The sequence below is a fragment of the Tenrec ecaudatus genome, chromosome 1 (genome assembly GCF_050624435.1).
Source record: "Tenrec ecaudatus isolate mTenEca1 chromosome 1, mTenEca1.hap1, whole genome shotgun sequence".
NCBI lineage: Eukaryota > Metazoa > Chordata > Mammalia > Afrosoricida > Tenrecidae > Tenrec > Tenrec ecaudatus.
Window position 1 is genome coordinate 312,739,409 of NC_134530.1, and position 24,462 is coordinate 312,763,870.

Below are 24,462 nucleotides of genomic sequence, written 5' to 3' on the forward strand. Positions count from 1 at the left end.
ACTCCAAGGTAAACCGGATTTGCCTGTGCTTGGCATCGGGCACCACATCAATCTTCAAATAGAATCTGTTGACTTTTACTCGAGTCCTATGCTTTTGCCTGACTGTGCTTAGGAGCAAAGTTCACCAGTGTGATTTCTCAATGAACCAGTTCATTGTTGCCAGCTAGTAATGATTCAGGACTATGAATTGCATGTTCTTCCAACAGGTGACATACCTCACTCATGCTTGCATGGACCTCAAATTGGGAGACAAGAGGATGGTGTTTGACCCTTGGTTAATTGGTCCTGCTTTCGCCCGAGGATGGTGGTTACTCCATGAGCCTCCCTCTGATTGGCTGGAGAGGCTGTGCCAAGCCGACTTAATTTACATCAGTCATATGCACTCGGACCACCTGAGGTAAACAAGTCTTACAAGAGAGCTCCAGGAAAGACATAGCAGGTTTTCCATTTTAGAGTGTCCCTCCCAGAGTTGAATGATGAGGCTTTCTACCCCTGTAAAGATATATAGTCTTGGAAACCAACAGTGGCAGTTCTACTCTGTCCTATAGGGTATTGATGAGTCAGAACTGACTGGATGGTGATGCATTTGTTTACTTTTGTTATAGAATTCTTAAGCTATTCAAGGCTTCCCCTTACTCCCTCAATGACTCAGCTCTGCCCTTGAAGCACAAGAGTAACCATGATTGTAGTTAGGTCCTGCCAAGTTGGCTCCCATATATACACCAGCTGGAACACTGCCTGTTCTGTCACTGTTGAAGTGAATGAGCATGGCTGTGAGACAATTAATTTTGGGGATTATATCACTTTCTTATTTTTTTGATATCATATACTTTTCACACATCACAAAGCACTCTTTTCCTCTGGTTTCTTTGGACAGCAATTGAATAAGGTTAAAGCCATTCAGCTTGCAGATTATATGGCAGCAGGTCAGTTATGGCCCACGAGTTTCAGTTTGCCATCTCCTGGTATCCAATATCTCCACACTGAGCTGGACGCTGAGTGGCACAAGCGGCTAAGCACTTGACTGTGCAATGATAAATGGATGGTTCAGTCCTACCCAGCGATGCGTCAGAAGACTTATCTGGTGATCTGATCCCCAAACATCACGATCTGGAAAACTGCATTGCCAGAAGTCAGAATCCATTTGAGCACGGCAACTAACAACAACTCTGAGCTCCAGACATTTTCACTGCAAGTGTGCCTCATCCAATGATGATTGAAACCAGAGCAAAATGATATGACAGGACCTGACTAGAAGGCAGAAAGAACAACTTCCACTTAAGAGGCCAAGCATATTTGTAAAAACACTGGGCTACCGGAAGTGGGTGGAAGGAATTATGATCCCTGTTCTTTTGCTTAATTACAGGGTCATAGTCTTTTATTCTTGTTTCGATTGCCAATATAAACACACAGCAATTCCCACAGTGAGCCAATTAAGTTATTTCAGCTTTTTCGTTTTCTGTGAGCTCTCTGACAAGCAAAGTTCATATGTAGGGGATCCTTTGATAGAAAGATCCAAGATAAGATGTCATTTCCTGGCCAACTGACTCCTAGCATATGGTTCTTCTGAGGTATGAATATGTCCTAAATTGATTTTTAAAGGAAATAATTTACACATAAATAACAAGCTATCTTGGTGATGAATTATCTGCAACACACCTCTTTATACATCCAGCCTGCTAGTAGATTGTGGTGATCTAATTACAAATTCCTTGCCTGTTATGCTATCTTTTTGTCCCACAAAAACTCTTGAACCAAGTTTGGACAATTCCAGGATTATAAGAGCCCCGGGTCTATGCATTGTGTAGTAACAGTAATGGGTGGTGACAATTTTTTACTAGCTTTTATAACCAAAAAGAACCAAACTCACGGTCATTGAGTCGGTTCTCACTATACTGGCCCTGTGAGACAAGGTAAGCTGCCACTGTGGTTTCCTAGGCTGGAGCTCTTTACAGGAATAGAAAGGGTTACTTTGCACTTGGAAGCCCAATGAGGAACGGACTACACCACCAGAGAGTCGTGGTTGGTACTTGGGGTAGGGGTGGGAAAAATAGCATATAAGTGTGGTGATTCTTTTATAACATAAGATACAGTTGCCCCAAATCCCATTGAAAGACATTCTGTGAGAATACAGAGGTATGTCCGATGGTAAGGAATTTGGGAGTTTGGTCTCTGGGTGGCACAGTTAATGTCCTTAACCGCCAACCAAAAGGTTGGCCATTTGAGTCCACTCGGAGGAGCCTCCGAAGACAGGACTGGCATTGTGGTTAGGTGCCATTGAGTCGAACCTCTACACAACCGAATGAAGCATTGCACAATCCTGTGCCATCCTCACAATTGCTCCTGTGCCTGAGCCCATTGATGCAGCCACGGTATCAATCCGTCTCGTCATGGACCATCCTCCTTTGCACCGGCCCTCCACTTTACCAAACATGATGTCCTTCTCCAGGTACTGGTTACTCCTAAAAATACATCCGAAAGTATGTAAGATAAAGTCTTGCTTTCCTTGCCTCTGAGCAACACTCTGGCCTTACTTCTTCAAATATAGACTGGTTTGTCCTTTTAGCAGTCCATGGTGCTTTCAGTATTCTTCTCCAGCAGCACAATTCGAATGTATCTAGTCTATGTTCTTCCTTCCTCAGTGTCCAACTTTCACATGCATATGATGCAAGAGAGCAGCGGTTCTCAACCATCCTAATGGAGTGGCCCTTTAATACAGTTCCTCATGTGGTGGTGACCTCCCAACCATCAAATTATTTTTTTGCTATTTCAAAACTGTAATTTTGCTACTGTTATAAATCCGGTGACCTCTGTGAAAGGGCCATTCAACCCCCCAAAGGGGTCGCAACCCACAGGTTGAGAACCGCTGAACTAGAGAATACCCTAGCTTAGGTGAGGTGCACCTCAGTCTTCTAAGTACCATCTTTGCTCTTTAACAATCTAAAGATGTTTTGTGCCGCAGAGTTAGCCAGTGCAATAAGGTTTTTGATCTCTTCACTGCTGCTTCCATGAGTACTGATTGTGGATCCAAGTAATACAAAATCCTTCATAATTTCAACTTTCTCTCTTTTTCATGACATTACCAATTAGTCCAGTTGTGAGGATTTTGGTCTTCCGTACACTGAGCTCTATCTATCTATCTATCTATCCATCCATCTATCTATTTATCTATATATTTATATCTATTTTTCTTTTTAAAAATCATTTTATTAGGGGCTCATACAACTCATCACAATCCATATATACATCAATTGTCTAAAGCACGTTTGTACATTCATTGCCCTCATCATTCTCAAAACATTTGCTCTGTACCTAAGCCCCTGGCATCAGCTCCTATTTTCCCCTCCCTCCCCACTCCTCCTTCCTTCATGAACCCTTGATAATTTATAAATTATTATTTTGTCTCCCTTCATCCACTTTTTTGTTATCCATCCCCCAGGGAGGAGGTCACATGTCGATCCTTGAAATCGGTTCCCCCTTTCCAATCCATTCTCTCTCTACCCTCCCAGTATTGCCACTCACACTACTGGTCCTAAAGGGATCCTCCACCCTGGCCTAAAATCGAATTTGCTTCCAGATTCAGAGCCTTGTGTGGACAGAGGCATGCCAAGGATTGGAATGCCAGTTCCCAGCCGCAGTATCACAGCACACTACTGGGCAGTATGTCATAAATGGCGTGATGCCAAAACGTTGCCAAGTCTTGTCATTTTCACTGTTTTGGTCCTCTTTCCTCGATAGGTCCTTATTCTGTGACTCGGTAATAATTCACTGATAAAACATGGGGGTTATTTGCCAATGAGCCTATGTCCTTTCTGTTGCCCATTGCTTATAGAATAAAACCTCTCTGATTCAGGGGGCAGAGAAAGACCAAAGTGCCTCACTAAACAGCCTTTATTCAAAGACATGTGACTTTACTACTCAGAGTACTCTGATATAAGAAGCTATTAGCAAACATCGGTAAGAGTTATCTGCCGTGAAAGAAATCAAAACTAGTATAGGTGCCTTTTAAAGTGACTTCATGCAACTCCTTCAAGACATCATTTTGGTGATAAATGCTGGGGGGTGGGCAGGGAATCCATCCAATTCTCCCCTCTCTTGATTCTGCTATTTGGACAACTTTTAACACACTGTTGGAACCTGACTACCATGACAGGTGCTGATAAGCAGCTATTGTGTAAACTTTTCTGATATGCTTTTACCTGACATTATTATCTGTGTACAAGTTTCACTAAAAATGAGAACTGTCTTATAATTTGCTACGCAGCCACTTATTTCAAGAGATTGCATATGACAATAACTGACATCAGATGAATCTCGGTTGAAAGGAGAGAGTGTCGGAAAGATGATTAGCTGTGTGTTATTGACTATGGAAAGACATTCCACAAACTATGGCTAACTTTGCAAAGTATGGAAGTTCCAGAACACATGCAGAAATACATAGACCAAGAGGCGGTTGTGCAAACAAAACAAAGGAATTCTGCATGGTTTTAACATCAGGAAAGGTAAACATCAAGGTTGTATCCTTTCATCATAGTTATTCAATCTGTCTGCTGAACACATCATCTGAGAAGCTTGACTACATAACCACTTGTGATAGGCAGATGAAAACTATGCTCACGGAAAGCAAAGAAGACTCAAAGTCCTCTTTCATGAAGGTTGCAGTGTTCAGTATGGATTGCAACTCAATGTAAAGAAAACAAAAACCATAAGTGGGCCAATAGACATTATGATCAATGGAGAAAAGATGGAAGTTGTCAAGATTTCAATTTACTTGGATCCACAATCAATGCTTATCAACGCAGTAATCAGGAAATGGCGCAACGTTTTGCGTTGGGAAAATCTGTTGCACCAGATCTCTTTAAAGTATTAAAGAGCAAGAGTGTCACTTTGAGGGCTAATGTGCACCTGATGTAAGCCATGGTAATTTCAATCATCTCATATGCATGTGAAAGCTGGACAATGACGATGGAAGCCCAGAGAAGAACTGATGCATTTGAACAATGGTGTTGACAAAGCATATTGAAAGAACCATGGACTGCCATAACAACAAACACATCTTTATTGGAGGAAATAGAGTCAGACTGCTCCTCCTGATGCTGCTCCCCGATTGAGGATGGCAAGACTCATCTCCTTTGGGCATGTTATCAGAAGAGACCAGGGCCTGGGAAAGCACCCCGTGTTTGGTAAACTAGAAAATCCGTGTAAAAGAGGAAGCCCTTCCATAAGCTGGATTGACACAATAGATGCAACAATGGGTACAAACGTAAGAGCCATTGTGAGAATGGCACAGGACCAACCAGGGTCTCCGTCTCTTTGAATGAATGGGTGTGAGTTGACTTGATGGCACCTAACAACCACAACCACAACATGTAATCAAAGGAACACTAGGCTCAGAATCAGAAAACTCAAACTTGACTATCAAATTGCTATCAATGTTAGTTGTATAGTCCTGCATGTTTTTCTACATCGATGAACACAGTTTTTTAAAACTATTTTTTGAGAAGATAAATTGTTTTTAAATGATCTTTCCCCGTACCCTGGTGGCATAGTGGTTATGGATTAGGCTGCTAACTGCAAACATAGTAGTTTGAAACAGCCAGCTGCTCCCAGGGAACAAGATGGGAGTTTCTACTATCTTCAAGAGATACTTGAAGTCTTGGGAACTCACAGGGCCGGTTCTGTTCTGTCCTATAGGGTTGCTATGAGTTGGCATTGGCTTGATGGCAATGAGTTTGGTTTTGAGATATTGATTTGTTTATTATTCATCTAACACTAACCACAGTTATATCTAGCCCTTTAATATAAATTAATGTTTGATGAATTAAAGTCAGTTAGGGTCTAGTATTCAAAAAATACTTGATTGTGTGCTGAGTCAGGATTACTATAAATGTTCAATGTAATTTCCCTCTACAATGTATTGCCTCACCTAGCTGACCTTCCTTATGGACAAAGCACTTTCTTTGGCTATGAACCTTTGAACTGGGGCTTTGACGGTTGTAAAAGTCGTAGTCATGGGTAATCCTCGTCTGGTGCTGTGTGCTAATCTTCTACCTCACTGAGAGAAGCTGGTAAAGAAGAGATGGAGATCATGGAGATCCCCATTAGCCCACAGCCTTTTCAGCATGACTTTTCCACTTTGGACTTGTTAGAACTCTCACTACTCCAAACAGCATCCATGTAGAAGATGGAACTTGCACTTGGCTGGTGCACCCATGATGACATATGATATCTTGTCATGATAGAGAAGAATCTTCCAGAAAATCCCTCTCACTATTACAGGCACTCTTGAGCAGGAACTCAAGGGTAGAATCTGGTGAGAGTCTGTTGCTTAAGTTCTGCACTTCTTAGTTACCATGTTCGCAAACCATCACGTACTAGATCAGTGGGTCTCAACCTGGGGCCACGACCCCTTTGTGGGTTGAACGATCCTTTCACAGGGGTCGCTTAAGACCATATTTCTGATGGTCTTAGGAACCAAGACATCGCTCCTCTTTATCCATCTCCAGGTGGGTCCGCCTACATGCAGACATGCCCACAAAAGGGGTCACCATAACATGGGGAACTGTATTGTACTAGACGATCTTTCTTTATTTTATAAACCCCCTCCATTTTTCCATCTCTCTGATCCTAGTTACCCCACTCTGAATAAGCTCGCTAAGAGAAGACCAGATGTTCCCATTTATGTTGGAAACACAGAAAGACCCGTCTTTTGGAATCTGAGTCAGAGCGGTGTCCAGTTGACGAATATCAAGGTTGTACAATTTGGAGTGTGGCAGCAGGTCAGATATCTGCCTCTTTCCCCCCTCTTTGTCCACAGTTTTCAGTTAACCTTTCCAGGTGAGTTTTAGGTAAGGTAGTAGGTAGTTATTAAGAAAACAATGATCAGTTTCATCTTATTTGTTACAGTGTAAAATACGACCTTTGTTGGAACTCCGAGGATGGGGAAAAACTGTCCTTGATAAAGATGTTTCTCTTTCATTTCTCTTTATTACTTTACAATGATAGAGTAAAATCATTGGAGTACAGGTTAATCATAAATCCAATTATGAATGAGGAAATATATTCATTTATTTTATTATAAATCATTTAAAAATCATTTTATTGGGGCTCATACAACTCATCACAATCCATGCATATGTCAATTGTGTAAAACACACTTAAACATTTGTTGCCCTCATCATTCTCAAAACCCTTGCTTTCTGCTTGGGTTCCTGGAATCAGCTCCTCATATATCTTTTCTTTTTTTCCCCCCTCCCTCATGAATCCTTGATAATTTATAAATTATTATTTTACCATATAGTACACTTTATTGGCAGCTCCTACAGCTCTTATAACAATCCATATATCAATTGTATCAAGCACATTTGTACATATGTTGCCATCCTATTTTCAAAACATTTTCTTTCTGTCTGGACCCTGGATATTAACTTCTCTTTTTTCTCTTCCTCGATTCCCCACCCCCCAGTTGTGGACTCCTGATAAATGATTATTATTTTCATATCTTATGCTGTCCACTGTCTCCCACACCTCTGTTGTTCATCCCCCGCCCCTGGGAGTGGGGGTTATAAGTCAATTATGGTTATCAGTTTCCCATTTCTCCCCCATTTCCTCCCATCTTCCGCCTACCCTCATGGTATTGCACTACTCCCATTATCTGTCCTGAAGTCCATGTGTCCAGAGCTCTTATTTCTTCCAGTGTACATGTTCCAGTCTAGATGGATTTATAAGGTAGAACTGGGGTCATGAGAGTGGAGGAAAGGAAACGTTAACGAACTAGAGGAATGCGTGTTCCGTTGGTGCTATGCTGCATCCTGGCTATCTTGTTCTTTTCTGTGTGACCTTTCTGTGAGGGGATGTCCAATTGTCTACAGATAGGCTTTGGGTCTCCACTCAGACACCCACCACCTGCATCTGTATATGTGTTTGTTTCAGGTCTTCTGATCCCTGACCCCATTGATACCTCATGCATTCATCACTGCTTTCTAGGGATGCATAGTACTCCACTTTATGTATATACCAGAGTTTTTTTTTAATCCATTCATTGGTTGATGGAAAGAGCCAAGGAAAGTTATTTTAAGTTACTAATTTGCCAGTCTATCCAGAAGATTTATCAAGTGTCCCCCCCCCATTTCAATTTGTTTTTATTGTGGTTTGGGCTGTCTATGATGTGGCTGAAAACTGGTCCTTTGGGAAGTGAGGGGCCCTTTCTTGAATTAGAAGCCAAACTGCCATACACGGTTGTTGCTTTTACTGTTAAATTTCAGGTGGACAAGAATCTCCGATTCATGATCTTGATGGATGGGGTTCATCCAGAGATGGATACTTGCATTATTGTGGAGTACAAAGGTACTTTTTAATTCCTCATCAGCAATGCAAAATACTGCTGCAAGAAAGGATAACACTAGCTATTCAAAAATTTCGTAGAATATAGTATATTGTATTCTTGTCTCAGGAGAGTGGGCCATTGTTTAGATAATCTTTCCAGAGAACTTATTACTAGTAGTGTAATCCACATGGTGGTGGTGCAAAGCTTTGCCTGTAAGGCAATAGATATTTCATATTGTACCCACGGTATTTGTTAAAACCTGCCTCGATTGAATACGACATGACATGATAATATTTTATACATGTTTACCCTTTGTGTAAGGAGGTATCTTTACTGACCCCATGATCAGTTGAGCTCTTCCTGAAATTTGCCAAAGTTGGATGAAGAGTTTGGGTGGACCCAGTCACTCCCCTTGATCCTTAGAGTTCAGTGTTTGCAGGCAGCCGCCTGAAGGCAGCAATTCAGTCTGTCTACAGACGTGGAGTGAGACCAAACCAACTATCCCACTGAGATGCCTGGAACCCACCAGGTCAAACAGGATGAAATTACCCCCTTGAAGATATGCTGCTGAAGACTTTCTTTTCTTGCCATCTTACTGTTTTACCTAAGTAGTTATTCCATAATTGCAGGTTATACACTCTGCAGTCTGTATAGGATATATACCTTTCAATGCACATCGGTTTAGAAAGTCAAGCCCACCGTGTTGGAGAGTTCCTCCCCACACCTTCTTGTTTCTCCACAGGTCATAAGATACTCAATACGGTGGACTGCACCAGACCCAATGGGGGAAGGCTGCCTACAAAAGCTGCCCTCATGATGAGTGATTTTGCTGGGGGAGCATCTGGTTTCCCAATGACTTTCAGCGGTGGAAAGTTTTCTGGTATGATTTTATACTGCAGCAACACAAAGTCAATGCAGACCTGAGGGCTCAGTGGTTTAAGCCCTTCTCTGAAAGGCTGTGCATAGCATTATTCTGTCCTACTGGGTTGCTACGAGTGAGAATCAGCTCTATGGCAGTGGACCATATAAAGCAAGGAAGCCCTGGATGGTGTAAATGGGTAATGCCTTGGACTACAAAGGATAAAGGTTTAAATCCACACAGAGGGACCACAGAAGAAAGAGGACAAAGCTCAGTCAATGTAAACCCTATGAAGTACAATGCTGTTCGAACACATGTAGGGTTACCAGGAGGCAAAACAATTTAACAGTGTATAGTAAATGGCAACTCAAAAAAAAAAAAAAAGAAAGAAAGAAAGAAAACGAACTCACTGCCAAGGAGTCGATTCGGACTCATCGTAATCCTGTGGGACAGGGTAGAACTGTCTCTGTGGGCTTACAAGACTAATTCCTCATGGGAATGGAAAGCCTCATCTTTCTCCCTCAAAGCAGTAGGGAGTTTTGAACTGCTGACTCTGTGGTTAGCATCTCAGTGTATAACCACTACATCACCAGGGTACTTTGAGTAAAAAGCAGCACTATCGATTTAGCGCTTTGCCAAATACTCTGTGGATGAGTACAAAGATAAAGAGACCAGGTCTCTACATATAGGAAGCTTATACTCTTTGGGAGGAACTCCCACTAGGTGAAAGATACTGTGTTTGCATTTTCTAATTTTAAAGAAATTAATTAAAAACAACAAAAACAAAAAACCCCATGGCTGTGGGGGAAACAAGGAGACAGATAGTCTCAAATTTCACACCCTGCCTTGTGTATTAGGGGTTATGCACTGGGCTGCTCACTGCAAGGTCAGCCGTTTGAAATCACCACCTGCTCTGAGGAAGAAAGATGAGGCTGTCTACTTCCGTAAAGAGTTGATCTTGGAAACCCATAGGGGCATTTCTACTCTGTCCTGTAGGGTCAAGATGAGATCAACTAGACTCAATGGCAATGAGTTTGGTTTGGTTATGGCCCAAGCCTGAGTTTTATTAAATATGCAAGGGAGGTTCAAAACATGTATAGAAAAACTAGCTTATCTTTAGCTTTCATTTTCCAATGAACTTTTTGAAGACTCCTAATGTGCTTTGTTCACCAAGGAGGCCCACTTGAGTTTTAAAATAAACTGGGGAATAAAACGAAGAGCTAGGCTGGAGTAAAGCTATAGCCTGCGCCCTATGAGAGACAGTGAAAGTACCAAATCTATTTGTACGATCCCCGCATGGATTAAGTCTGTGCTGAGACCCCTCTGACCGTAGACCCGGGATGCATATAGCCTTATTATAAAGCAGAGTGCATTGGAAAATGGATCATTCCAAATGTAGTTAGGTTAAAATTTAGCCCCTTATTGTCTGATTGCCCTTCTGAAGCATTTTAAATGTGTTCCAGTTCTTAATATTTTCTGCTTTCTTTTCAGTTGAGGTTTTTCTTGGTTTTTATTTTGTTATTGGTGTTGGGTTCTGTTTTTCTTTTTCCTTTTGTTTTGAAGCATTTTCTGTAAATTAAACCCAAGATAGGTAAATCTATAGCAATAACACTGGATTAATAGTTCCTTAGGATTATGGCAGGGGAGGCTGGCGTGAAATGGATTAAAACGAGTACAAGGAAGAAGAAAATGTTCTGAAATTAATTGTGGCGAGGATTGCACAATCCTTTTTAGTGTGATGAAGTAGTTACTTGTTTGAGATGTGAATCATATGTCGACAAAACTGGTAAAAAATAATATCATCTTCACAATGGATCCAGGCCAGACTTGAGGATGGGGCTTTGCATTGGTTAGGCACTGGGTCCTGATAATCCTGAGTCCTAGAATTTGGCAGAATTACTGACACTGTTTCAGGTAGTTATGAATGGCAGGGGGTGGGGATGGGGATGGGGGACTGGGGGGTGTCCCTGTCAACAGTGACTCTCTACAAAAGCTTAAAGCATAGAGAAGGGCAAATGACCACTTGCTTGCTGTGGGCAGGTTCCCCCTTAGAAGGACAGACTGCAGAGCTGAGCATGTAGAAATTCTCAGCAAATTGGATCACCCAGAGCAGTCATTGCAGATCTGTGTGCACCCAGAACAACTAAGATACTGTTGGCTATTTTTTTAACCAAAAGATATTAGTTATGTGTGGGATTCAGTCCTCAAAAGATCCCCTCGCTGTCCCTGAGCTGCTATTGAGTCTATTGCAGCTCACAGTGACCCCACAGGACAACAGAGATCTGCTGGGATGGTTTCCAAAGCTGTAGTTCTTTCCCGAAGTGGATTGAGAAAAATAAAGCAGGAGAAGACTGTCCGCAGGTGAGACAGGGAGCTCTGTTCTAGTTCTGCTGTCGTTATCGATCTGTGTTATTGCCCCCAAAGAGTTCCAATAGAGCAGAACATTTGTTTCTCTGTTATTTCTGCAATCAGACGAGACTTTAACCCACACCCTGCTCTTTCAGAGGAATGGAAAGCCCAGTTCGTTAGAACAGAAAGGAAGAAGCTTCTTAACTACAAGGCTCGGCTGGTGAAGGACCTGCAACCCCGGATTTATTGCCCCTTTGCTGGGTATTTCGTGGAATCCCACCCATCAGACAAGTACGGCTGGACATTTTGTTCCACAGTCTATGCATGAGTGGAAGCGCGTGAGAACATCTGACTTGGCTGTGTGTGCCTCGTGAGAGGAGACAGCGAGTGCTAGTAGAGGCCTGAACTGATCTAAGCAAGCTGCCTGAGAACAGAGGGCGTGAATGAAAGGCAAGGTTGGCGGCCAGAGTTCGCTCAGATGTTCTCTGAAAGGATCCCCAGGGAAGCGGAAGGCAACAGATAAGCAGTCAGCACATGCTACAAATCAAACTGGGGAATTTTAATGAACTATCTTCTACCTCAGTCCTCTGCGTAACACTGTGAGTTAGGTGTCATTATGGCTTTTGAGCAGATAGGGCATCTGAAACTCAGAGCAGCCAACAAACTTGTTCAAAGGCACCCTTTGGACACACTGGATTTAAGAATCGATCCCTGGTATACAGGGTCACTAGGAGTTCAAGTGGACTTGATGGCAATGGGTTTGGTACTGGATTAAACTAGCTCAGAGGAGCCCTGGTGATACAGTGGTTAAATGGCTCAACTGCTTACCAGCAGGTCAGCACTTCAAACCCCTAGTCATTCCATAAGAGAAAGATGTAGAAATGTGCTTCCATAATGGTTTCCAGAAAACCCTACCTCACAGCCATTGAGTGCAAGCTGGCTCATAGAGACTCCACAGGGCAGGGTACAACTGCCCTTGTGGGTATCCGAGTCCGTCCCTCCATACGGGAGTAGATAGCCTTATATTTCTCCTTCAGAGTGGCCGGTGGTTTTGAGCTGCTGACCTTGCAGCCCAGTGCACAACCCACTGTGCCCCCAGAGTTCCATCTGGAAAGATTTACAGTCTTGAAGGCGGTGCTATATGGTCCTCCTGAAGGTCACTATGAGTCAAAATTGACTTGACATTGACACGTTTTATTGTTGTTTCTGGTATGCAAGCTTAGGTCCCTGGGAGGCTCAAATGGTTTGCTTTCTGTTACTAACTGAAAGGTTGCTGGTTCAAACCTACCCAGCAGCACTGTGGAAGGAAGGTCTTGAAACATACTTGAAAGTCATTGGCAACCCTATGGGTTGCGGATTCAAAGAAATGACAGCCACTATAATGTCTTGACATTTGGGAGAGTCTTTATTCAGTGAGCTGGCCTACAGAGAAACTAAAGACGTTTCCCTTCAGAGCAACCCTGAGTGAACGTCTCAGCCCATCTTTAAGGCCGGAAAAACTCATTTATCACCCGTCTAGGGTTCAAGCAAGCGTGAAAAGAAGTAGAAAGCAAAGCTAATGAATTGCTTGTAACTTCAAGAAGATTAAGCATGCATTACAAGGTACATTTCTTATCTTAAAAGAAACAATACAAAATTGATTGTAACATCCTGGTTACCATGACAAGATTAACTACATCATTCAGATGACAACATCAAAGGGAACAATATTGAAAAGTAATTAGAACAAACGATCTATTGAAGACTAGTCGAAACTAATTGTACTGTCCAGAACCCTGGAACATGGGAGTTCATTCTAAAATTAATCATCAACAGAGACTTTCCCATAAGGGGAGGGAAAACGGGCAGGTCAACCAGCAGTCAACTTTCTGAGATGGGAGGGAAGGGCGGACAATCACTTAGCAGCTAACAAAAATGGAGGGTTTTTTGCTTGTTTGTTTTTTGCTAGTTTGCCTCATTTGGAGCACAATTCTCTGTGGAAGTGTGTGTGTGAGTGTGTGTGTGTGTGTGTGTGTGTGTGTGTGTGTGTGTGTGTGATGAGTCAGAATCAACTTGTGGGCACATTTTCTTGTTTCTGTTTTGTTTTGTGTTTTTACTAGTTCGGTTTAGCATGAGTTTTGGTTAGAATAGAATTGTATCATCATCAAATTCAAGTCTGATATTTTGGATAACTGAAATGATTATGTTTGTAGCAATACAACTTACAGGTCTTGTTTTCCAATGAGATGCCCAGAGGTCCATGAATTTTCTTTGCGTACCCTTAAATGCCATTTTCATTTTGAGGGCCAAGCGGGGAGGAGGGAGTGAAAGAAGGAGAGGGAGATTAGAGGAATTGAGAAAGTTGTAACACTGGAGACAAGAGGTGGCAAGAAGAAGTTACAGAGGAACAATAGCAGCAGACCCAGGAGATTGGCAAGAGACCAGGCAGTGGGCTTCCTGGCCCACACTTGAGAGGGCCAAGCACCTTTGGGCTGACGCTTAGTTGAGGAATGGAGTGCCTCTGAAAACTTACCAGTAGATCTAAAACAAACAAACAAACAAACAAACACCTTCATAACACTTGGTCATAACAGAGGTCTGTGAGTGCTTGTGGCCATTGCAATGAATGAATGAACCCCGTAGAGATGTAGAGAGTGCTGAGGTCGGACCAGCTGCTGTCAGCCCTGGATCGGTGAGGCAGAGAAAAATTCTCACTCTCCCGGGATGAGGTGAAATGAGAAGGTTGGACCTCCTTCCCTGCCATCCTGACACTAGATCTCAGCATGAATATGAATGCTTTTAAAAATGTGGGTAGATTTTTAATGGCCCTGAATGGAGAGACTTTTCAGATGTTACCTGCAGACTTGGGGAGAACATCTCCTTTTGGCCTCCCATGAAAGCGGAGCCCTGACCCAGCTACACAACAGAGAGCAGGGTGCGGAGCTGGAGCGGGGCTGGACTGCCTCCTCCTGGGGTGAGCTCAGGCAAGTCTTTGGGCCCCGCAAAGCTTCCTTCTCTACAACAAGTTGTCATCGGGTTGACTCTGAGTCATGTCCACCCCTGTGGGTAGCAGTCGAACTGTGTTCCACAGGGCTTTCAATGACTGACTTTTCACAAGTAGATCCCTAGATGTTTCTTCCAAGGTGCTTCTAGGTGGACTTGAACCATGAACCTTTCAGTTAGCAGCCATGAGCCTTAGCACCATTAGCACCACCCAGCAATTCCTTCCTTCTTTTCCTAGAAAATAACCATAATAGAGGCCACCCTCTCCAAAGCACACGGTCGAGATAAAATTGCTTCACTCCTGTTATGCACTTAGGATAAAGCTTGCAAGCAATACTGAATATGTAAAGATTAAATTGGTTAAAATCTTTAATAGTAAATACATGTGTCTGCAGCCCCACGTATTTATATGAATTAGCCTCAGTATTTACCACTTAAATGCCACCCACCTTATGACTAAACCTTTAAATGAAGAATAAGTACAACCCTCTTCAACTAATAATTCTTCCCTAATAATAGACTCCAGCCCAAGGATGCTCTTTATGATCCTATCGTTGTACAAGGAGCGGTATTGAGAAGTAGGACTATAGAGGAAACAGTTCGGTCAATGGACAAAGCAGCCCGTGCCGCTGTGAATAAACTTCCTTACATGGTTGGAATGCTCTCATTTCTCAGGTACATCAAGGAAACAAACATCAAGAATGATCCGAATGAACTCAACAACCTCATCAAGAAAATTTCTGATGTGGTGACGTGGACCCCACGACCAGGCGCTACCCTTGATCTGGGGAGGATGCTAAAGGATCCCACAGACAGGTGTTCCTTAATGTTTCTAGAGAATAAAAATGTTTTCATGAATCCCTCTCAATCTTATGAGAAAGTACACGCCTTACACCTTACCTCCTGACACAGCTCTTAACTTGTACCAATACTGTGATTTTGTTGAGTAACATACTGTCTTACTATCTAATGTTGCTAAAACAAAACCAACACAAGCAAGCAGCTTAAAAAACAGAAATGTATTTGAACATATCTCCGGAAACCAGAAGTCCTTATTCAGGTCATGGCACGAGTGGGGAGATCTTTCTTGGTCTATTTCAGCTTCTGGTACATGTAATGTGCTAGAATACATATTCAGGATAGCTGCCAGCAATCCTTGGAGTGCTGGCACCTGCATGTTCCTAAAGGGAGCATGAGAGTTCATTTACATTTTTTAAAATAAATCATTTTATCGGGGGCTCTTACAGCTTTTATAACAACCCCTACATCAATTGTATTAAGCACATTTGTACATATGTTGTCAGCATCGTTTCAAAACATTTTCTTTATACTTGAGCTCTTGGCACCAGCTCCGCCCCCCCGCCCCACTCTCCTACCCTTGTGACCCCTTGATAAATTATAAACTATTATTATTTTCATATCTTATATCATCTGCTGTCTCCCTTCACCCACATTTCTGTTTTTCGTCCCCCTGGGCTGTGTATATGTTATATGTTGATCATTGAGATTGGTTCCATCCTTATCCCTCTTCTCCCCGCACTTTCTCCCTATGCTCATGGTATCACTATTCTCATTATTGTTCCTGAGGGGGTTTATCTGTCCTGGATTCTGTGTCTAGACCTCTTATCTGTTCCAGTGTACATGCTCCGGTCTAGGCAGATTTGTAAGGTAGAACTGGGGTCATGAAAGTGGGGGAGGGGTGGGGAAGGAAGCATTAAAAAAACTAGAGGAATGTTGAATAATGCGTGTTTTGTCAGTGCTATACTGCACCATGGCTCACTCGTCCCTTCCTTGTGACCCTTATTTGAGGGGATATCCAATCATCTACAAATGGACTTTGGGTCTTCACTATGAACCCCCTCATTTGCATCGATATGATTGTTTTGGGTCTTCTCATGCCTGGTACCTGATCTCATTGACATCTCATGATCACACACAGGCTGGTGTGCTTCTTCCATGTGGGATTTTTTGCTTCCCTGCTAGAGGGCTGCTTGTTTAACTTCAAGCCTTTAAGACTCCAATCGCTATATCTTTTTTTTTAAGCTGATAATTTCTTTTCTTTTTAAAAACACATTTTATTAGGGGTTCATGCAACTCTTATCACAATCCCTACATACATCAATTGTGTAAAGCACATTTGTACATTCATTGCCTACATCATTCTCAAAACATTTGCTCTCCACTTAAGCCCCTGGCATCAGCTCCTCATTTTACCTGCCCCCCCTTCCCACTACTCCCTCCCTCGTGAACACTTGATAATGTATAAGTTATTACTTTGTCTCCCTTCACCCACTTTTCTGTTGTCCATCCCCCAGGGAGGATGTTAGAAGCAGATTCTTGTAATCGCTTCCCCCTTTCCACCCCACCTTTGCTCCACCCTCCCGATATCGCCACTCTCGCCACTGGTCATGAAGGGAGCATCTGTCCTGGATTCCCTGTGTTTCCAGTTACTATCTATACAAGTGTACATCTCTGGTCTAGCCAGATTTGTAAGGTAGAATTAGGGTCATGATAGTGAGGGGGGGTGGGAAGCATTTAGGAACTAGAGGAAAGTTGCATGTTTCATGGTTGCTACATCACACCGTGACTAGCTCATCTCATCCTCATACCCTGCTGTAAGGGGATGTCATTTTCCTACAGATGGGCTTTGGGTCCCCACTCTGCTCTCTCCCTCATTCACAATGGTACGATTTTTTTGTTCTTTAATGCCTGATATCTCATTCCTTCGACACCTCGTGATCACACAGGCTGGTGTGCTTCTTCCATGTGCGCTTTGTTGCTTCTGAGCTAGATGGTTCCTTGTTTACCTTCAAGCCTTTAAGACCCCAGATACTATATCTTTTGATAGCCGGACACCATTACCTTTCTTCACCACATTTACTTATGCACCCATTTGTCTTCATCAATCGTATCGGGAAGGTGAGCACACAATGATATGACATTTTGTTCTTTGATGCCTGATAACTGATCCATTTGGCACCTCATGATCAAACAGGCTGGTGTGCTTCCTCCATATGGGCTTTGTTGCTTCTGAGCTAGGTAGCTGCTTGTTTACCTTGAAGTCTTTAAGACCCTAGACACTATATCTTTTGATAGCTGGGCTTCATTAGCTCTCTTCACCACATTTGCTTATTCACCCGCTTTGTCTTCAGCAATTGTGTTGGGAAGGTTAGCATCATGGAATACCAGTTTAATAGAACAAAGTATTCTTGCATTGAGGGAGGACTTGAGTGGAGCCCCCATGTCCATCTGCTACATTAAAACCTATAAATATAGGCACACAAATCTGTTTTCCCATCTTGCAATGAGACATTTTCACACAGCATACATAAGCTCTAGGGAAATCATAGCATTGCAATATCATAGGATTGTACTTCGCGTGTTCATGCAATGAGACATCCTCACAAGGGATGGACAAGCTCTAGGAATATTGTGGAATTGTCTTCTCCATATTATTATAAGGTTCCAGTTGCCCATCTGTTTGCTGGTAATTGTTTGATTAGTACAGTATTAGAACTGTACTGCTGAAAATACAAATTTCTGGATTTATACCTTTTTTGTAAACCTATCTCAAAAATAGGTTAAAGCTATTCATATGTTTTACAAACAGTTATTGAACCCCTTAGATGTTCTGGTCAACTGTGGTTGCTACTTTTACAGAACTTATTATCCTACTTTGGAGGGTGGGGCAGCCAGGGAGGATGTATAGACAGCCACAAAGTCAATCTGATCAGAGGATAATAAATATGTTCAAGTTTATTTATTTGGGGCAAGAAGGTCCAAATTGGTGGTTTTCAAATGCTTGTTGTTCAGCCATGGACATCTTTCTTCAAAGGGATCTGAGTTTTAAAACCATCATATTAAATAATTAACAGGAGTTGCTCTGCTTAGGGCCTACATGTAAGCTTACCCCAAATCCCCATCCCTGTGGCAGCTCTGTGGGACTCCTATAAGATCACTTGAGCTACTCAAAGCTCTTAGCCTGGCCAATTTTTGATATTTAATATACAGGTGACAACTTTTACCTTCTCAGTCCATATTTTCAACTTTCTTTTTTCACCACCCGCTCTCTCTCTTGTGTCTTTAAGCAAGGGCATCACAGAGCCTCCAGAAGGAACTAAAATTTACAAGGATTCCTGGGACTTTGGACCATACTTAAAAATTTTGAATGCTGCTGTAGGAGATGAAATATTTCTTCACTCCTCTTGGATAAAAGAATACTACACTTGGGCTGGATTTAAGGACTATAACCTTGTGGTCAGGGTAAGCTACTAAGTATGATTTATCTTTGTTCTTTATTATTATAATATATTAAAAACCCATTCTCAACCCAAACTATTTCTCAAACCCTAAAAATCAAACCCAAACCCACTGCCATTGAGTCGATTCCAGGTCATAGCAACCTTATAGCACAGAATAGAAAAACCTCTTTGGGTTTCTGAGACTGTAAATACTTAATAGAGCAGATTGCCTTGTCTCTCTCCTCAGAAGCAGCTGGTAGATTTGAACTGCTGATTTGAACCCATTGGGTCACTAGGCCTTCTTCCATAAGCCCTGCAGCCTGCCTAGCAAATAACAGGCTTCACAGGGTGATAAACCATCCCTTATTGAACATTTGGAGACCGTTGGGAAGTTCAATTTGGTTTCTCATTTGGAGCATGCTGTTACCTGCTGTCAACATCTGTTTGTCGTTTTTTGTTTTAGAGGATATGTGTGTATTTGTTTACTTAGCATGGTAGAAACAGCTATTTACACTACGGGACTAGAAACTGGGATCCACTTGGACTAGAAGCTGGGATCCCTTTGGCAAGGGAGTGTCTTGGAAAGGGTCAGGCAAGCAGTAGCTAACTATTTTCTTCGGCAGTGGCAATGAGGATTGCAGTGCCCAGACAAAGAGGTCAACCTAGAGCTAGACTTTAAGCTGAGCTCCAGCACATGGGCCAAATCGTTTCAGTTGTCACCTGCTCACCAAATGGGGGTGTCTCCAAAAGCAACATTTAAGTCCTAACATAGAGGAGATGCTAGAGGAAAAAAGCCAAACAGTCAATTTCACCTCACAGTGACCCCATGTCTGTCAGAGCAGGGCTGGGCTCCAGAGGGTTTTTGATGGCCCTGACCTTTCAGGAATGGCTCACTGTCAAACTTTTGGCTGGACCACTGGTTTTTGGTTTCTTTTTAGTTATTTTCTTGATCTAATATTCACAGATCTTGGCTTGGCCATTTGAGGCACCCAGGTAGTGCTTGTAGGAGTCCTTAGGTTGTATAAACAGTTAATGTGCTTGGCCACTAATTGAAAAGTGAGCCATTTACATCTACCCAGCTTTGCCTCTGAAGGCAGACTTGACAATAACCCTTTGAAAGGTCACAGCCATTGAAAACCTCATGGAGCACAGCTCTCCTCTGACACACGTGGGGTCTTCGTGTATAGTATTTGACTCTGCAGCAACAATGGGGACCCCTGTAGGAGAAATAAGAGACCAGAAGTGGGCCAGGAATAACTGCAAGGTTGGTGAGTAACGGACCACGTCTGGCTCACACTCCGTGCCTGAGGTTCTGTGTGAAGAGCAGAGTTCAGGCCAGGCCTTGGGAAATGGGCATCATTCATGCTTCTAAAGACAGGGATCGCTATCCCCGTAGTGAGCACTCTTCTCAAATGCACTGTTCATCGCCTGAGCATCGCTGTCAGGCAGCACTCCCCATTCTCTAATGCAGTGACACCTCCAAACCTCCCTGGCGGTCCATGGCAGTCCAAATTCCCATTTGTATTAATGAAGTGAGTATGAATATGTTGTTTGTGCAAAGATATCAACTCTTTTTCCATGGACTGAACTGTCATTATTTCAAGATTATGTCCTTGCTACTTTTGAGTGGTTAAAACATCCTTTCATAAAACAAAAGCATAGTAGACACTAGTGATAGCAGACATAGGATTTTTTCAGCCCCCACCGGAGCTAAAATTCCTTTTCTTTTTTTTTTCATTAGATCCCAAATAATTTTTAGGAATATGCCTTTGAAATCCAAAGACCTGTAGGGTCACTAGGAATCAGGATTGACTCCATGGCAATGAGTTTGGTTTTGGAGTTGGAAAATACTGGCTTAAACAATCATCTGAATTGAGCAATTAATGTGGAAAAGAGAACACTTAGAAAACTTCCAATGAAATGTTTTAATGTTGCTCCTCCATGACACCCCTTCTTTTATTTATTCCTGATATATTACTAATAACAGTACTTAAGGTAATGACAAGCTCCTCTTTAAACTTGAGGGAGGTTAATGGCATGCAGCGATTTTGCTAGGGATAAATACTAGGATTTTGATATTATTAGTTCAAGAAAGAGAGAGAAAAGGAGTTTTTTTCCCCTATATCTGCTAATTCAAAGGGGGTGGAATTTTACATAGTCTGAAATTTGTAAAGACCTTGATCACCGGATTGCTATGGCTGTTCCCTTGACCATGTTGCCTTTTGCACAGATGGTTGAGACAGATGAGGACTTCAACCCTTATCCTGGAGGATACGATTATTTGGTTGACTTTCTAGATTTATCCTTTCCAAAGAAAAGACCAAGCCGGGATCATCCCTATGAGGAAGTAAGCCGCAACACCTGTGGAAGTGCCCCTTCCTTCCTTCCTTCCTTCCTTCCTTCCTTCCTTCCTTCCTTCCTTCCTTCCTTCCTTCCTCCCTCCCTCCCTTCCTTCTTTCATTCCTTTTAAAGAAACTTATTTTAGAAGAGTTTTAAATTTACAGAAAAATCGCAAAGCTAGTAAGGAGAACAATGTTAGCCCCCAACATTAACATAGCACATTTGTTGCAACTTCAACCTGAAGAAAACAGAACTCTACACAACAGGAGCAATAAGCGACATCCGCATACATGTAAGAAAGATTGATGTTGTCAAGGATTTCATTTTACGTGGATCAGTCAGCAGCCTCGCCGGCAGCAGCAGTCAAGAAATCAAACAGTGATTGGCCAAATCTGGTACAACAGAACTCTTTCAAATCTGAAAAGGAAGCTGTCATTTTGATAACTGATGTGCCCCTGTCCCAAGCCATGGCCTTTTGAGGTGCCTGATACGTATCCCAAAGCTGGGCAATGAAAACAGAAGACTGGAAAAGAACTTACACATTTGAATTAGGATTTTGGCAAAGAATATTGAATATACTACAGGCTATCAGAAAATTAAACAAATCCATCTTGGAAGAAGTACAGCCAGAATACTCCTGAGCGTCAAGGATAGCAAGACCTTGTCTCGTACTTTGGGCAGGTTATCAGGAGAGACCTTTCCCTGGAGGACATCATGCTTGATATAGCACAGGGTCAGCAAAAGAGAGGAAGACCCCCAATGAGATGGACAGGCACAGTGGTTACATACCTACATAGCATTGGGCAACATTTTGTCCTGTTATATATGGGGTTGTTATGAGACAAAACTAACTGTGGACCTCTAACAAGGACAGTGGGCCAATATTGTGACATTATTATTTTGTTTTGTTTTAACTTTTTATTAGGGGCTCATACAACTCTTATCACAATCCATACATATAGATACATCAATTGTATAAAGCACATCTGCACATTCTTTGCCCTAATCATTTTCTTTCTTTTTTTTTTACATTTTATTAGGGGCTCATACAACTCTTATCACAATCCATTCATATACATACATCAATTGTATAAAACACATCCGCACATTCCCTGCCCCAATCATTCTCAAAGCATTTGCTTTCCACTTGAGCCCTTTGCATCAGGTCCTCTTTTTTGGTGTGTGACATTATTGTTAAATAAAGTGCATTTTTATTTATTTTCAAGCTTTTCTTGAACATCAGGTTTGTTCAGCCTGCTCCCTTTCAAACACCTGATCAGTAGAAACTATTCCAAAGTCTGTGAGCAGTGATCTCTACCTTCAACTCCCTTCTCTACAGTGATGTCTCCTTCCCCAGATGTATCCAATGGGAGGCTCTAGAGAAGGAATTCGCATAAATCCATGCATTTTGCTGAGGGTCAATTCTGAATAAATCCATTAACTGAAATGGAGAAAAGGAGAGAGCTGTATCTTTGTAGAAAGTCTCACTATTGGTGCCCTACCTGCTAACTCTGAGTGTGAAGACATTGTGTAATTGACCGGAGATTTTTTTTTTTCAGTTTTATAGGACTTAGTCTTACCAGGTGAGAGCCAAGTAACATCATTAATGTGCCCAAGCATTATCATTAAATTGCTGCAAGGATTTAGTTAGTTACACGGATATAAAATTAATCAATCTAACTCAAAACAAAAAACTTACTGCTGACAAGTCCACTGTGACTCTGACAAACCCTATAGAACAGGGCAGCCCTGCCACTGGTGGCTTGTGTGACTCTCATCCTTTATTGGCGTACAAAGCTTTGCCTTACTCCCATGGAGAGGCTGATGATTTCAAAATGCTAACCTTGCGGTCAAAGATGTAACTGGCTGTGCCAGTAGGGCTCCCAAAATCTAATTAGATTCCCCAAATCAAATGAAGTGCTATAACAAGGTTCAGGACACCCCATTTGTCCTTAAGAATTTTATTGTATGGTGCCCTGCTTGTAGAGGTTCAAATGTGCTTTCCTATGACAGGTATGTTCTTTTTAAAAAAATCATTTTATCACTATCAATACACACATCAATTGTGTAAAGCACATTTGTACATTCATTGCCCTCGTCATTCTCAAAACATTTGCTCTCCACTTAAACCCCTGGCATCAGCTCCTCATTTTATCCCCTCCCTCCACTGTTCCCCCCTCCCTCATGATCCCTTGATAATTTATAAATTATTATTTTGTCCTATCTTGCCCTGTCCTACTCCTCCCTTCACCCATTTCTCTGTTGTCCATCCCCCAGGGAGGAGGTCACATGTAGATCCTTGTAATCGGTTCCGACTTTCTAACCCAACCTCCCTCCACGCTCACAGTATTGCCACTCTCACCACTGGTCCTGAAGGGATCATCCACCGTGGATTTCCTGTGTTTCCAGTTCCTATCTGTACCAGTGTACATCTCTGGTCTAGCCAGACTTGCAAGGTAGAATTGGGATCATGATGGTGGGCGGGGGGAGAGGAAGCATTTAGGAACTAGAGGAAAGTTGTATTTTTCATCATTGCTACATTGCACCTGACTGGCTCATCTCCTCCCCGAGACCCTTTTGTAAGGGGATGTCCAGTGGACTACAAATGGGCTTTGGATCTCCACTCCGCACTACCCGCCTCATTCACTATGGTAAGATTTTTTTGTTCTGATGATACCTGATACCTGATCCCTTCGACACCTCGTGATCACACAGGCGGCTGGTGTCCTACTTCCATGTGGGCTTTGTTGTTTCTGAACTAGATGGCCGCTTGTTTACCTTCAAGCCAGATGCTATATATTTTGATAGCTGGGCAGCATCGGCTTTTTTGGCCACATTTGCTTATGCACCAATTTGTCTTCAGTAAACGTATCCTGAAGGTGAGCATACAATGATATGAACTTTTGTTCTTTGTTGCCTGATAACTGATTCCTTCAGTACTTCATGATCGCACAGGCTGGTGTGTTCTTCCATGTGGGCTTTGTTGCTTCTGAGCTACATGGCCGCTTGTTTACCTTCGAGACTTTAAGACCTAGATGCTATCTCTTTTGATAACCAGGCACCATCAGCTTTCTTCACCACATTTGCTTATTCACCCACTTTGTCTTCAGCGGTTGTGTCAGGAAGGTGAGCGTCATACAATGCCAATTTAATAACAAAGTGTTCCTGCATTGGGGGGGTACCTGAGTGGAGGCCCAATGCCTTTCTGCTACTTTAATATTAAACCTATAAATATATGCACATAGATCTATTTCCCCATCCTCATATGTAAATATATTTACATATGTACATGTCTTTATCTACACCTCTATAAATGCCCTTTGCCTCCCAGCTTTTTCCTCTATTTCCTTTGACTTTCCTCCTGT

The 24,462-nt window shown here is 42.3% G+C and overlaps 1 protein-coding gene across 1 annotated transcript in view; it reads left to right on the forward strand.

Annotated features, from left to right (window-relative positions):
* LOC142442141 (cytidine monophosphate-N-acetylneuraminic acid hydroxylase) overlaps positions 1-24,462 on the forward strand; it is a 67,994-nt gene that overhangs the window by 23,483 nt on the left and 20,049 nt on the right. The window contains exons 8-15 of the mRNA XM_075543499.1: positions 207-397; positions 6,632-6,779; positions 8,265-8,346; positions 9,069-9,206; positions 11,690-11,825; positions 15,192-15,332; positions 18,605-18,779; positions 20,988-21,104. Coding sequence (XP_075399614.1) covers positions 207-397; positions 6,632-6,779; positions 8,265-8,346; positions 9,069-9,206; positions 11,690-11,825; positions 15,192-15,332; positions 18,605-18,779; positions 20,988-21,104 — 1,128 coding nt within the window. The remainder of the gene's footprint in view (positions 1-206; positions 398-6,631; positions 6,780-8,264; positions 8,347-9,068; positions 9,207-11,689; positions 11,826-15,191; positions 15,333-18,604; positions 18,780-20,987; positions 21,105-24,462) is intronic.